At 38.3% G+C, this 14063-nt stretch overlaps 1 protein-coding gene across 1 annotated transcript in view; it reads left to right on the forward strand.

The window, feature by feature from the left end:
• LEPREL1 (leprecan-like 1) overlaps positions 1–14063 on the forward strand; it is a 264589-nt gene that overhangs the window by 224461 nt on the left and 26065 nt on the right. Inside the window, exons 7-11 of the mRNA XM_006897062.1 lie at positions 2147–2187; positions 2891–2985; positions 11786–11913; positions 12496–12591; positions 13120–13270. Coding sequence (XP_006897124.1) covers positions 2147–2187; positions 2891–2985; positions 11786–11913; positions 12496–12591; positions 13120–13270 — 511 coding nt within the window. The remainder of the gene's footprint in view (positions 1–2146; positions 2188–2890; positions 2986–11785; positions 11914–12495; positions 12592–13119; positions 13271–14063) is intronic.

Consider the following 14063-nt stretch of genomic DNA (forward strand, 5'->3'; position numbering starts at 1 on the left):
AGATCTGCAATCAACAACATTGGTAGCAGCAGTCAAGAAATCAAAAGCTGTCTTGCATCAGGAAAATCTGCTGTCAAGAACCTCTCCAAAGTTTGAAAGGATGTCAGTTTAAAGACTAGGGTGTACCTAATCTAAGTCTTTGTATTTTCAATTATTTCCTATGGATCTGGAAGTTGGACAATAATGATGTCAAATATTAATTGATACCTTTGAATTGAGGTGTTGGTGAAAAGTATTGAATATTCCATAGACTGTCAAAAGAATTATGAAGTCTGTCTTGAAGGAAGTGTTCCTTAGAGGCAAGAATGTCCACTTACTTTGGACATATTTTTAGGAGGGACTGGTCTTGACGGAGAGACCTTAGGGTGAGAAAAGTATTGGGTCAGCAAAAGAGAGGGAAAACCATCAACATGATGAATTGATGCAGTGACCATAACAATGGGCTCTCTAGCATGATAGAGATTTTTAGGATGATACAGGATAGGACAAGGTTCAGATCTGTTGTTCATAGGATTCCCATAAGTTGAAATTGACTCAATGACACATAACAGTAACAACAATATTATCTATAAATACAAACTCGAGTTCGGTAATCAGTAGGGAGTTGCACTGTTCACCCAAAGATCTTACCTTTATGGGAAGTCTCTTCACATGCAATTACAATCTTGACAATACAGTAGCAGATCAGCTGAATTAGTTCCAAATCAACTACAATGAATGAGATTTTTTAGTACATTATTTATAAAATGAAAGTACTGCTGGTCTAGTGTGAAGAAGTTGCATTGCCAAACCAAATGCAGATGGGTTGAATGCACCAGCTCCTCTGTGGGAGGAAGATGGGCATTCTTCTCCCATGTGGTTTACCACCTCTGAAAACCCACTGTAGGGTCAGATATGAGGGTCAACTATGAGTTGATTCCAACTTGACTGAACTGAAACAACATCTATAGGCTCATGTGTGAAGCAGTTAGATTCTAGAAGGTGGGTTTTCTTTGTTTTGGTGAGGGTCGGGTGTAGACTGGTTGTGGGGTTGTGTGTGTATTGGTTTGTTTTTGTTGTTCTTGTTGTTTGTTTACAATGGGGTGTGAGTTGATTGGACTTGCCCAATTTATTTACCAGTGAGCTGTGAGCTAGAAGCCTCTTGTTTGGGGTCAACCATGACCTGGTGGGTGGGCTTTGTATTTAAAAGGTCACTGAGTATGTCTCCAGTTTGGAGGCTTATGCTTGAAGCAATTGGATTCTGGAAGGCAAGGCTGGTCCTCTTGTTTTAGTGAGGGTCGGGGTGGACTGTTTGCTTGTTTTGCTGTGGGGTTTTTGTTTTTTGGTTTGTTTGGGTTTTTTCCCCTTCACAATCAGGTGTGAGCTGATTTGTTTTACTGGATTTAGCTCACAATGACCTGTGGGCTGGAAGCCTTTTGTTTAGAGTCAACTAGGACTTGGTGGATGGGCCTTGTACTTAAAAGTTAGTTGAACCCTCAGGCCTATGGCCCTCTGATGTTAATTGTGTTTGGTATCAACATTCTTCTAAGTGGTACAGCACTGGCCTGTGAATTTGCTGTACTGATGTAGCTTGGAGTTGCTGTGATGTTGAATTCTGTGCCACTTATATGTCAAGTGCTATAATGGTTACTCATCATGGACAGTGTTTGGTGGAGTTCCCCGATTGAGACAGACTTGGAAGCAGGAGTGGCTTCTCCTTCCTAAACAACATGCCTCTGAAAACTCTATGAATGTAGAGAAATGAAGATAGTTATAGAACAGGGTTCAGATCTTTTGTTCATAGGGTCACTATGAGTCATGCTTGACTCTGACAGCATTTAACAACAACAATAAAGCGTAATAGAATTCAACTACATGGCCTTCAAGTATCTACCTTCACAAAATTCTAAGTCACATAGTTGGGCTAAAAGTTATATGCTTAGCTAATTCCATAGTTTATTTTTATAAATTGGTTTGTAAAATTTTGGTTTTGCCCAGATCATATTAACCTTGCCCTTCTTTTGTGTTAACCAACCTAAAAATCTGGGTTTTTTCCTCTATAAAGCATACAAATTTATTAATTTTTTGTCTTCTACCTTTATAAATGTATATTTCTGTAAATGATTTTTTACTGATAAATAACTGAGTTTTTTTCAATTTAAAACAGAATTATTGGAACAGATATGGAGGACGGCAAGATGAAAATCGGTGAGTCACCCATTTAATTGTTTATTTTAATAAGAAGAAATACTTACAGTCATAACCTATTATCCCCTTGATATGAGCAAGAAAATATCATTACAAGAGTTTGGATCTGGGAATTAGGAGTTCTGCTTCCTGGTCTTGGTTCTGTCATTTCTGTGAGATTTTCTGTAATTCAGCTACTGTTGAGTATCTCAAGTGTTACTTCCAGTGAAATAATTGAATTAAGTGATCCCTGAGGGCTAACATTCTGATTCCAAATAAGAGAATGTTAGGTATTACTTCTCATTTAATAGAAAGCCTATTTAAAAATTTAATGGTGAATTTCCTTACTGGTTGTATTTGAATGCAAGAAATTCAAGACATTGTTCAAGGCACAAAACTAAAAGTTCCAAGCCTTATAAAGATGCGCACTTTTTTTTTTTACCTGCTCTATTCAGACTCAAAATTTCCTCTTTAAGAGTGTTAAATTATTCATGTAACTGCAATAAAGGCTGGTAGGAAGATTTAGAGGAGTGAGATAAAGGGCACTCATTAAGGAAATAGAAAAGAGCTTCATGGAGTCAGTGACATTTAATTTTATCTTGAAAGACAAGTGAGTCTGTGTATAACAAAAATATACCATTACAGGTGCCTGAGTAAAATATCTTTTGTCTCTGCACATCTTTATTCAACTGGAAGTTTCTTTTTCAACTTTTTAATTGGGCAGGGTCCCTTCAGGAGTCAATGTGGAGGAGGCGGAAGTCCATGGATTATCAATGAGTAAAAAGTCATCACCCAAGATGGACAGAGACCTCCGAGAGGGTATGTACTGTTCAGTGTGCACTGAGGAGGAGGACGGGATGTGTTTGGAAGTTGTTTTACCAAAACAAGACAGAGCCTACTTCCTCTAGAAAAGAAACAGTAAGATTAAGCTATTATAATTTGCGAATGCCTGAAAGGAAGGTTTACAAACAGTAATATATCTGGGTTTTTTCTATCATGACCCTTGGTTTTCCACAGAAGTGCTTCCATATCCATGCTGTCTGTTAACACAGGGATCCTGTGAGGTAGACAGGGACTGTATCACCATTTCTTAGTTGAGTCCCAGAGGTTCTCATGCTTCTTCTGTCCCACAGTGAGTAAACATAGACAGAGTGGAGTAGACTAGCTCTCGACGACTGTGGTGAAGGAAAATGGCCTCATGTGATACCAGATCAGTGAATCTAAGATGCTTGAAATGCATAAGATCTTTCCAAGGCTTTAACAGATAACTAAAATTTAGATTGCACGGAGAGAAGTGTGAAAGCATTTTCCAGTGAGAAAAACAAATAGAACGTGATACAAAGATTAGTGGAGATACAATCAGAATGTTGTAAAAGAATAACTTTCAAATAAGGCGAAATATTATTTTAAAATTAACTGTTAATGGAAGTACTAACTGTCGTGTTAATTAACTAATATAATTTCTATATATTATTATTTCTCTAGGAAATTTACATACTATTTATTTCAATGATAGTAGCACCTTGTGAGACAAGCACCTCATAAGCATGAAAACTGAGGCTCTTGAAGATTAACTGACTTGCCCAAATTCTCACAGGTTATAGCATGCTGGAAAGACATTTGAAACCAGGATTTTAAATTTGCATTTGATTTTCTATTCTTCGCTCATCCTGTGAATTGTAGAAAATGGCCATTTATGCAAAATGTATTCCCCACTGATTATATAATTGCAAAATGAGAAGAATTTACTTTAATAAAAAAAACTCTCCTGAGAAGTACAGTACTTCCTTCCCCAGCAAGAGAGCTGGTCAGCAAATTCCTCCAGCTGATTTGGAAATGTCTGACTCTCTCCAGTACTCAAATTTCCCACCCCTTTCCTTCTTCAGCTTCCAAATAAGTTTGAGGCAGTAAACAGGATGATATGCTCATTTGATCTGACCTGGACCTCAGTGTGTAGCCACAAATCGCAGGCTATTGTACAACTTCCAGAGAGATCCCTAGTCAGCCAGAGTTCATGTCGCCTTTCAAGCTGAGAAATCACCCAGGAAGTGCATGCCAGTAAGTCAGCACATTGTTGTCAAGGTCTGGGAAACTCCCCGTGCAGTTGCCAAATTTCAGAACATTTTTTTTCTCTCTCTAACTACCAGAGGATATATTGTCCAGCAACTGAGTAAGACAGCTAACAGGAAAACTAGAGTAGAAGACTACATTTGGGAAAGAAAATCATGTTTGGCTGAGTCATCAGCAAAAGGACACACGCAGGAAGAAAAGGATAAACAGAACTGTTGTGTATTTGTTAGGCTGAAATTAGATGTCAGGGAGAGCAGAAAAAAGCCGTGCTTCACAGACTACAGTTCAGCTTTCTTGTCCTCCACAGAGAAGTATTGTCATCTCCTGGGTTTCCTAAAGTGTTCCATAGTACATCTTCGCCTCGCTTATCGACAGTCTTATCATCCAACTTCTCACATTGACAAAAATAGTAAGAAACTCTGCTATGATTCTTTTTCATGTCAACACTACACATCTGGCAGCATCAAATGCCAAGGTGTAAGAAGAGAGTAATACTGGATGTGAAGGTTAAAGTTAGTGTCAACTTCACCGAGTTGTGATCCTCAGTGAATTGGCAGTTATGTAATGATGTAATTTTGAAGTTATAATGAAGCCTTCATTCTCCATTTTTCTATAATGCATATTTTCTAATCACATCTTAATCTCTGGAACATAACTGTCAATAATTGAGGAGAGGGTGTAGTTGCACATTGCACAGATATGAAGCATGACTCATGGCTACATTCTGAAATGACTCCAGCCTCAGGAACATGCATTTCAACTTAGTAAGCACATCTGTACATCATCCAGTCTGCTTTTACTCACCAGTTTTATGGAAGTTGTGCTAGATAACAATATCAGAATCAATGGTGATAAATTAGAAATAATGCGGGTCTTGGAATTAGAGGCCAAGTGTCCAGTGTTGTCTGAACTACTGCAAGGCACTCAGTGTTTTTGAGTTTTAGGATTCCCATTTATTAAAGATGGGTGGAGACTTGTAAAAGGATTAATTTGAGAGCTCTTTTACAAACTGTAAAGGGATGTCTTCATAGGAGGGCTGCCTAGTCCCCACACCCCATGTGATGCCTTGAGTGACTGTGTGATATTTATGGTGAAGTGATTACTCTTGTGGTGAGACAGGCAGTGAGCTCTGAACCTCCTTTCTCACAAAGAAGTATTTTCCTAGATGAGCACTCTTTATTGCAACCAGAAAATCAGAGCCAGGCACATACTTTATGAATGATAGAAGAATTAAGTTGTTTCACTAAATCTCCTTGGGCTGTGGTTAAGAGTTGGCTAAATCCATCAAGCCAGGCCCCAAGAACCACAACTTACTGGATTGCAGTTTTATTTTCATTTGAGTGTTTTCTTCTGTCTGGTGTGCTGTGAGGCCTCTGCAGACCGGTAGCCTTGCCTTTTGAATGACAGAGTTCATTTTTCCTTTGTTATTGTTTTTCTTTTTGGTTGGTGGGTGGGTAGTTGGTTATTTTGGGTTCTAATATAAGCGTAGAAATCTCTGGAAATAACTCTCTGTGTTCAGAATAGTTTTTAGCTACAGTAAAGGCCAATGACTAATGCAAATTCTCCTTAAAGCTGTCAGAGTTTAGGCATTTAAAGGTACATGCTGCTCTCTGTTCCTTTACCTGATTCTTATGTATTACTTATATCATGACTGGGAACATTTTCTGTATGTAGATAACTAGTTTTGAAATATCTTGTATTGGTCATTTCTTATTAAAATGTGTCTGAATAGAATATAGCATATCAAACAGTTGACAGAGTCAGTCATAAGTATTATAAACAGTATCAAAAAAGCCAAAAAACCCAAACCTGTTACTATCCAGCTAATAAAACAATATAGTTTCCAAACTTGTATTCCTACAAAAACTTGCCACCACCTATTTCTACTGTGGCATTGCATAGCTAATGAGTTCAAATGGGTGACTTTTTAATTAGCAGTTTAGTGCTTTAAGTACTGTGCCACCTAGACTCTCCCAAAAGTACATAATTACTTAAACAGCTTAAGAATAATAGGCACCATTCTAAATTATTTTGTTTTATTAATTTTAATATCTCTCTTTTTAAAAAATAAGCTAATAATATTCACTGTAGTCATCAATATGGAAAACATGACAAAGCACAAACCGTCCATTTTACTAGCATTCTCAGATGTCTTCAACATCTATTCAAATTTTATATTAGAATCTGTCTTTTTGGTGAGCCTAAAAGAACCATACCTTTCTTGATCAAGGGGTATCTCTTTTTGTATCTCTAAGTGAGAGAATATGTGAATCACATTTTCAAATATTTGAGAGCCTTGATTTGGTTAGGACTCAGTAAATTATAGAAATTTAGAGAAATCTCTCCTAAACTATGATCTGTGTTAGCAGATTAAACATGTGTGCTATAAGATGAATTTCCAGAATTTAGCAGTTTACAGCAAATCACATTTGTACAGTTTCTGTGGGTTTGAATCAGCACACAGTTCAGTTTCTTTGCTCCAACTTCTTCACAAATTGCAGTAAAGGTACCAACTAGGGCAGGGATACCGTCTGAGGCTTGACTAGGAAAGAATATGCTTCTAAAATCAAATTGACAGAAATCTATCCCTGAAATGTATTAGAATAAAGGCTTCAGTTTGTAATGGGATGTTATGGATTACATCTCAGCATAAGAAAACAAAGGTCCTTATCATAAAGCCAACAGTGAACCTCTGATACATGAAGAAAGGATTGGCACTGTCAATAATTTCATCTTACTTTGATCCACATCAACACCCTTAGTACGGAAATCAGGAGATTGCATTAGATAAGTCCACTCTCAGGGACATTTCTTCCCCAGAATTCTTAAAAACAATAATGCCAGTTTGAAGACTAAGATGCACCAGATTCAAGCCATCATCTTCTCAATCACCTGCTATGCATCCAAGAGCTGGACAATGAATAAGGATTACAGAAGAATTGATGCCTTTGATTTCTGGTGCTGGAGAAAAGTACTGAATATCCCGTGGGATGCCAAAAGAAGAAACAGATATTCTTGGAAAAGATGCAGCTGGAGTGCCTTGGGGGAAAAGATGACAAAGCTTTGTCTTTCACACTTTGGGTATGTAGCTGGGCATAGCTATTCCTTACAAAGGACATCATGCTTCAAAAGACTGAGGGTTGTTGATTAATTTTCTAAAATATAATGAATGGGAATGGTTGTGTAAAACACAATGTGAATGAAGGATAGTGTGAAATACAATGTATACAAACTTTGTAAGCAAACCAATATAGAATTTTTATATTTTTTTTATTTATAACAAAAAATGATGGAAGGTCCAAGAAGGAGAGGAGGACCCTCAATGAGATGGATTGACGTGGTGACTTCAGCAATGGGCCTTAGTGTTTCAGAGATGATGAAGGTGGCACAGGACAGGGCAGGGTTCAGGTTAGCTCTTCATAGGGTTACTCTGAGTTATCGTCAACTCGACAGCACGTAACAAGAATAACTGTAAATTCCTTGCCAAGTGGACATCTTCTCTATGTCCATTTCCTTTATTAAAGTATGCATGCTGTAAGGGCAACACGAAGAGTCGGCTAGCAAGACTGACAGCAACCGAATGTAACATTGTCATGGAAGTGAAGCTATTTCAGGCTCCAACACTCAATTCCACGAGATATCAGAGGCAAGATTGTTAGGGATAATCTTGGAGTTTCTCTGCCACAGAGAAAAAAGTTAGGGAGAGACAGAGAGAGAAAAGGGAAGACATTCACCATAGAATATACGAATTTTGTAAAAATTCATGGATTCCATTCCACACATTAAAAACTCGAAAATTTAAATTTAACTCAACACTTGCCAAATACTTATAATCCAAAACTCTTTATAACCAAAACTTTTTCTTCAAAACAAAGTTTGAGAAGGGGGGTGTGTGTGTCTGTGTGTGTGGATCTTGCAAATTGGCTTTGGTATAAAGAATGTATGGATAATTCTGTGATTGCATGTAATGAAATAACACAGTAAAAATATATGTGTATGTATTGATTTGTGTGTACATATATTTATATATTTGAGGAAGCTCTGTTAATGTAGTATATTCACTCAAAAAGAGAAAAAGTAGCCCTGAAGTTGAAAGTTTATTGATACGTTTTTGGTAGCAAAAAATTCTCTCCTCAAAACTTTCACAGAATTTTTAGGCAACTTGCATGTAGAGAATAGCCATCTTATAGCCAAGTACTGCCACGAGCTTTCTACCTCAGTGGATGTGGGTGCGTCTGTGGTCACACTGGAACCAGCTAGTTCAAATGATGATTCAGTGGCTGCAGAGTAGTTAGAAACAAAGTGGGATGAAATTAGAACATAAATAGTATATTAGTTGGAGATGAAGACCAAAAGATAATCACTTTGACCTTCTGTGAAGTTGATTTTGTGTTTCTCTATAACAGGGAATAGTTATAGTAGAGATGAGTCACCATATAACACAACACAAAGAATGGTAGTTAAAAAGAATATGGACTAGAAGAGTTAACGCGAGATTCATGTTGCAGATAACTTTTTAAATTTCAGCTGAATCAGAGCTATCATTTCATTAATGTGGCTAATTTTAATTTAGTTGGTTTTATGGCTTTGTTTTAATTTGATCTCGCAAATTGGTCTGGTACTAGGGTATTAAATGATAAAAATAAATAATGTATACATGGTTTTGTGATTGCATTTAATGAAGTAGCTTTGCACTAAAAGTAATTTGTCAGCTCCGGAGCTCCTTGGGGAACACTTTGCTTCGGTAGATAACCATATATTACTTGAGAAACACTGGTCTCGATTATGTTTTATACTTCTCATATTCTATCAATCATGGTCTGTTGTGGCTCTTTTATGCTAACTTCCGTAATGAGCTCTTAGTGCTGTTCTCTCGTTTGTCAAATCCATTTTATAGAGACAAAGTAGCTATCAGTTTTTCTTCCAACTGGTGTAAATTGGATGAGTGGGTTGATAATCATAACTAGACTAGGAAGAAGGAGGGAGAGGTTGTGCTACCCCATTCACTGCATGGCACACTTTTGTCACTGACAAGCGCGTGTCAGGCCTCTTGTTGTCTTTCATCACCTTTGACCCAGCTCCTTGTCATGGCCACCTAACCCATGCACAATGGTGTCAGATTACTGTCTGAAAAGCCATGGATTTTCATTGATTGACTTTTTTGAAGTGAGACATTTTCCTAGCTCATTTTAATCTAGAAGCTCCAGTTAAACCTGTACATCTTCAGGTTGAGTTGTTCCTCTGGCAGGTTTTCAGAGACAGTTAATCACACAGGAGGATATTTACCATCCTTCTCCCATGGAACAGCTAGTGGCCTTGTGAACAGCATGCCTTCAGGATTGTAGTGCTGCAGCTTCTTGTCACTAGGTCACCAGAGCTCCCTGTACAGATTCATAGCAACGCCAAAACCTTAAAGGACAAACAGAGTGGTAGTTGAGTTGGTTGAGTGATAATACAAGTTGATCCTGGGCCTCATTTATGGATGGTAAGAATTCTAGTACTGAACTGCTTCTGACTTCCTTAGGTCCCTCAGGAATATGATTAAGAGTTGAAAAGCTGTTTTCCATTCTGTTCAGTTTATATAGATCAAAATGGTTGTACTCTGTTAAAATTTCAGATGTCCTCACCATAAGGCCAGAGGCTTTACCTTTGAGTTTTACTATCATGAGAAGACTTTATTAAGTCTAGATTTTATAATATCATAATCTAAAACACTCTCAATAGTGTCAACTTCTTTAGAGCCTCCATGAGTCTAATTTCGTGAAGATGAGAGTTCTATCTGAAGAGAGTTTGCCTATAAGAAACTCTCCTGTGTACAATAGCAATGTAAAGAAGTTTTCCAGAGAGCACAGAGAAATAAATGCTGTAAAAACAAGAATATATAAAGATATATGTATGGACCCTGTGCAAGGATGACATGCAAATTCATGAAGGACTCCGTTTTATTTTTGATAAGGAAGTGTCTTTCACCTGCTAGGTAAAAATACTTTTCTGTCCAATATTCTTCTAACAGTGAACATCTAAATTTTAAGACAGACTAGGAAGAAGGATTGGCCATCCACTTCTAAAATATAACTGGCCTTTGAAAACCGATGTACAGCAGAGCACACTTAAAGTAGACTAACAGATGTGGCAACTGAAGTTGAGTCTTCAAATTTGGAAACACAAGGAGGAGAAACAGTTGTAAGAAGAAATTAACAATTGTTACACGGAATGTGAGAAAAATGAATGTAGAAAACTGGACACTGTAAAGAAAAAAATGGAACGCATAAGTATTGAAAAATTGGGTATTAGCAAGATGAGAAGGATTGGCATGGAACATTTTGAATCCCATGATCATATGATCTATTATGGTGGTGATGAAAAGGTGAGGGAAAACTTTCATAGTTAAAGGGTCATTTCGAGATCCATCTTGAAATACAATATTGTGAATGACAGGATAACAGCCATACGCATACAAGGAAGACCTGTTAATACCACTATCATTCAAATTTAGCATGACCGCCAAGGAAATAAATCGGTCTGTCTTGGAGAGGGTGAAACCAAGTCTCTCCTTGGAGGCTACAATTTTGAAGCTCTGCCTCACTTACTTTAGTCATGTGGCCAGGAGAGATTGGTCCCTGGAGAAGGACATCATGCTCAGAAGGGTGTACAAAAATTGCAGGAGAGGGAGACCCCAGATGAGATGGATTGATACAGTAACTGGGGTGATGGAGGTGGGTGTGTCGGAGTTAGTGAGGCTGGCTCAGGACAGGAAAGGGTTCAGAGCTGCTGTACATAGGGTGCTATACGTCACAGGAGACTCAATGGCACATAACATTAACATACTAAGACAGGTTTGGAAACAGAAGTGGACTCCACTTCCTAAATAACATGCCTCTGAAAACTATAAACTTTGATAAGGCTTGATAGTTAAAGAAAGACTTCAGGCCTTTTGTACATCGGGTCGCTATGAGTCATACTCGACTCGAAGGCAATCAACAACAACAAAATGGGTGCAGGAAGACAACAAGAAAAGGTGTCAAGTCACTTGGATGTAACTGGTCTAAAGGCTCCCATATCACTTTAGTTACTTGGTGAAGGCATTCATTTAGACACCAATAAAACCCAATGGATATGTCATGCCTGGGGTACACAGCATCCAGTAATTGCATAGATGTTGCCATGGAGGTATGAACCAAGGGCGGTAGAGAAGGGTGAACTGTCCAGGAGACTCAAAGACATTATCCTGGAGGAGAATCCTGTGAAATGGCTAGTCAACTATACAAGATCATCACTGTGATCAAATACAATATATTCCGTTCCAAAATACTATTTAAATGTAATAATATTATTATGATAAATGGAGAAACATGGTAGTTAGACATCTGTCACTTTTCAAAATCTATTTTGTGTTTCTCAAACTTCCAAATTTGGGATTTGTGTTTGCATTCCTAAATATCCCTGAGGAGACCACCTTCCCATAACTGCACATTGGAAACTGATGAGTGTTCTGTGCTTCTCTCTGAGGACAAGCTCACAGGGGAAGAAATGTGCTTTGTCCCTTCAGGTGGCCCTCTGCTCTACGAGAACATCACATTCGTCTACAACTCAGAGCAACTGAACGGGACCCAGCGAGTTCTCTTGGATAACGTCCTGTCGAAAGAGCAGTGCCGGGAGCTTCACAGTGTGGCCAGTGTGAGGACCGGGAGAGGGAGGGAGTCCAACTCTGCTGGCCTCGCCTGAGCCTCATAGTGCTATGGCACAGTTCTTATTTGCAGCCAGGGAACAAGACTATTTTTAGGATAGAGACATCAGTTATGAAGGCGAATTCATAGTTTTACTTGGATGATGGTAATTTCTTGCCAGACTGTATCTAGATTATCCAGTGGTTTAATTCCTAAAACAACAGCCATGTACCATATGCCTAATCATATAATGCCATGGGGAAAATACAATGAAAATACAGATGCCCTCAAAAAAATGAGTCATGAAAATATAAGTATCAGTAGTTTTTAATCAGAAACAATCATTCACATGCTACCAGATTCTATAAAAAAATAGTGGCTGCATTATATTTTTAAAAATGTAGAATCAAATTTCACTAAACGTATCTCATTTCATAGGAAAAATTAATTGTATCAGGACCCCGTGATTAATTTTGTACAGTTCTGAGTACGGACTTTGGTTCTTAGCTTTTTCTTAACCAAAGGAAAAAGGGAGGCCTGATTAATTAGACAGCCATCTTTGATAAAGAATTTTCTGGCCTTTTGCTTCCAGGGAATTATGCATGTTGGCGATGGATATAGAGGAAAGACTTCACCCCACACTCCCAATGAGAAGTTTGAAGGTGCAACAGTACTAAAAGCACTGAAGGTAAAGCTTTAACTTTATTTGAAGCTTCGGCTCTGAAGGGTGAAGTTAAGATCCGTTGGTGACAGATACAAAGGAAGAAGAGAGTTTAGAATATGTCTGCTGAGACAACTGAAGGAGGCAAATATAAACCAGCACCTTCAGTGTTCTCCAGTCATTCACCGTTTCTCATGCGCACACATCCATTTACAAAATTTCCATTTCCCAACTTTGTACCTGTCATGCAAATGCAAATACTGCCCTCAAAGACCTCTGCTGTCAAAGACGCTCCTAGAGAGAAATGAGGAAAGTGACATGACAGAAGAGAGTGCTTGCCTTCCCTTGTGTGGTAGGGAAGAGCTTGTTTTACTGACCCGTGCTGCTTCTCAAAAGCCACACTTGTTGTGTAGGAGTATCCCTGCTCGTCCACACAGAATTAACTATACTGTTCTGGCTTAAGGAGACTTACCATGTATTTTCTCATGCTCTACACTCACCACCACCTCCTCTCCCTCTGCAGTGGTTTCTAAAGTTCTGCTTTTTTTTCTTCAGTTTGGTTACGAAGGCCGTGTCCCACTGAAGAGTGCCCGTCTGTTCTATGACATCAGCGAGAAGGCTCGGAAGATTGTTGAATCCTATTTCATGCTGAACTCAACCCTGTATTTTTCCTATACACACATGGTGTGCCGAACAGCCCTCTCTGGTGAGATACCAGGGTCTGAAGCTATTTCCTCCTCCCTACAATGCAAATGCAAGTGTAAAAGAAACAGTGCATCTTTCTCTCTCTCTCTCTCTCTCTCTCTCTCTCTCTCTCTCTCTCTCTCTTTCTCTCTCTCTCACAGACACACACACACACGTCCTTTATATTTGAGATTAAGGCTTTAGGAGAGTTCTAATGTTCTCAAACAAAATCAGTTCATTCGTACTCTTCTCTTCCTCCGTCTTCTCTTACTTGGTCTCTTAGAGTTCCACCATACCCTCACTTACACTTATTTTCTCCTTTTAACGTCACTTCTACTTTTCAGCCATGCAAAATTCCTTTCCTCAAGAGATTTTTGTTACCTGAAAAGAGATTCCTTTTTTCAGATAAAAAAAACCCTGAAAATTACAGTCCATTATGCCTACAAGAATTAAGAAGAAGCATAGAAAATGGAGAGATTGTACAAAGAAATATTCTTTAAAAGTCAGAACCCTCCTCACTCTCTGCTGCTTATTATTTCTTCTATATGTTCTCCTTTTACCTCCTGCTGAGGAAAAGAGACTTTACACTTGGAAAGTTTCAGCTGAATCTATTCTTTTTTCTTTTCCCATTTTTCTTGCATCTTTGCCTTTTTGCTTCTGCATGTGGGATAAAACCATGAAAAGTTTAGAATTTACATGTGCATGTTTTGTTTTTTTGTTTTGTTTTGTTTTTTTTACCTGAGCACTGTGAGAGCTGGAGAGGCGAGTATGACTTGCTAAAGGCTTCACATCAAGTTTATGGCAGAACTGGACCA

The sequence above is a fragment of the Elephantulus edwardii genome, unplaced genomic scaffold, assembly GCF_000299155.1.
Source record: "Elephantulus edwardii isolate Elephantulus edwardi_28Jun2011 unplaced genomic scaffold, EleEdw1.0 scaffold00199, whole genome shotgun sequence".
NCBI classification, from domain to species: Eukaryota; Metazoa; Chordata; class Mammalia; order Macroscelidea; family Macroscelididae; genus Elephantulus; species Elephantulus edwardii.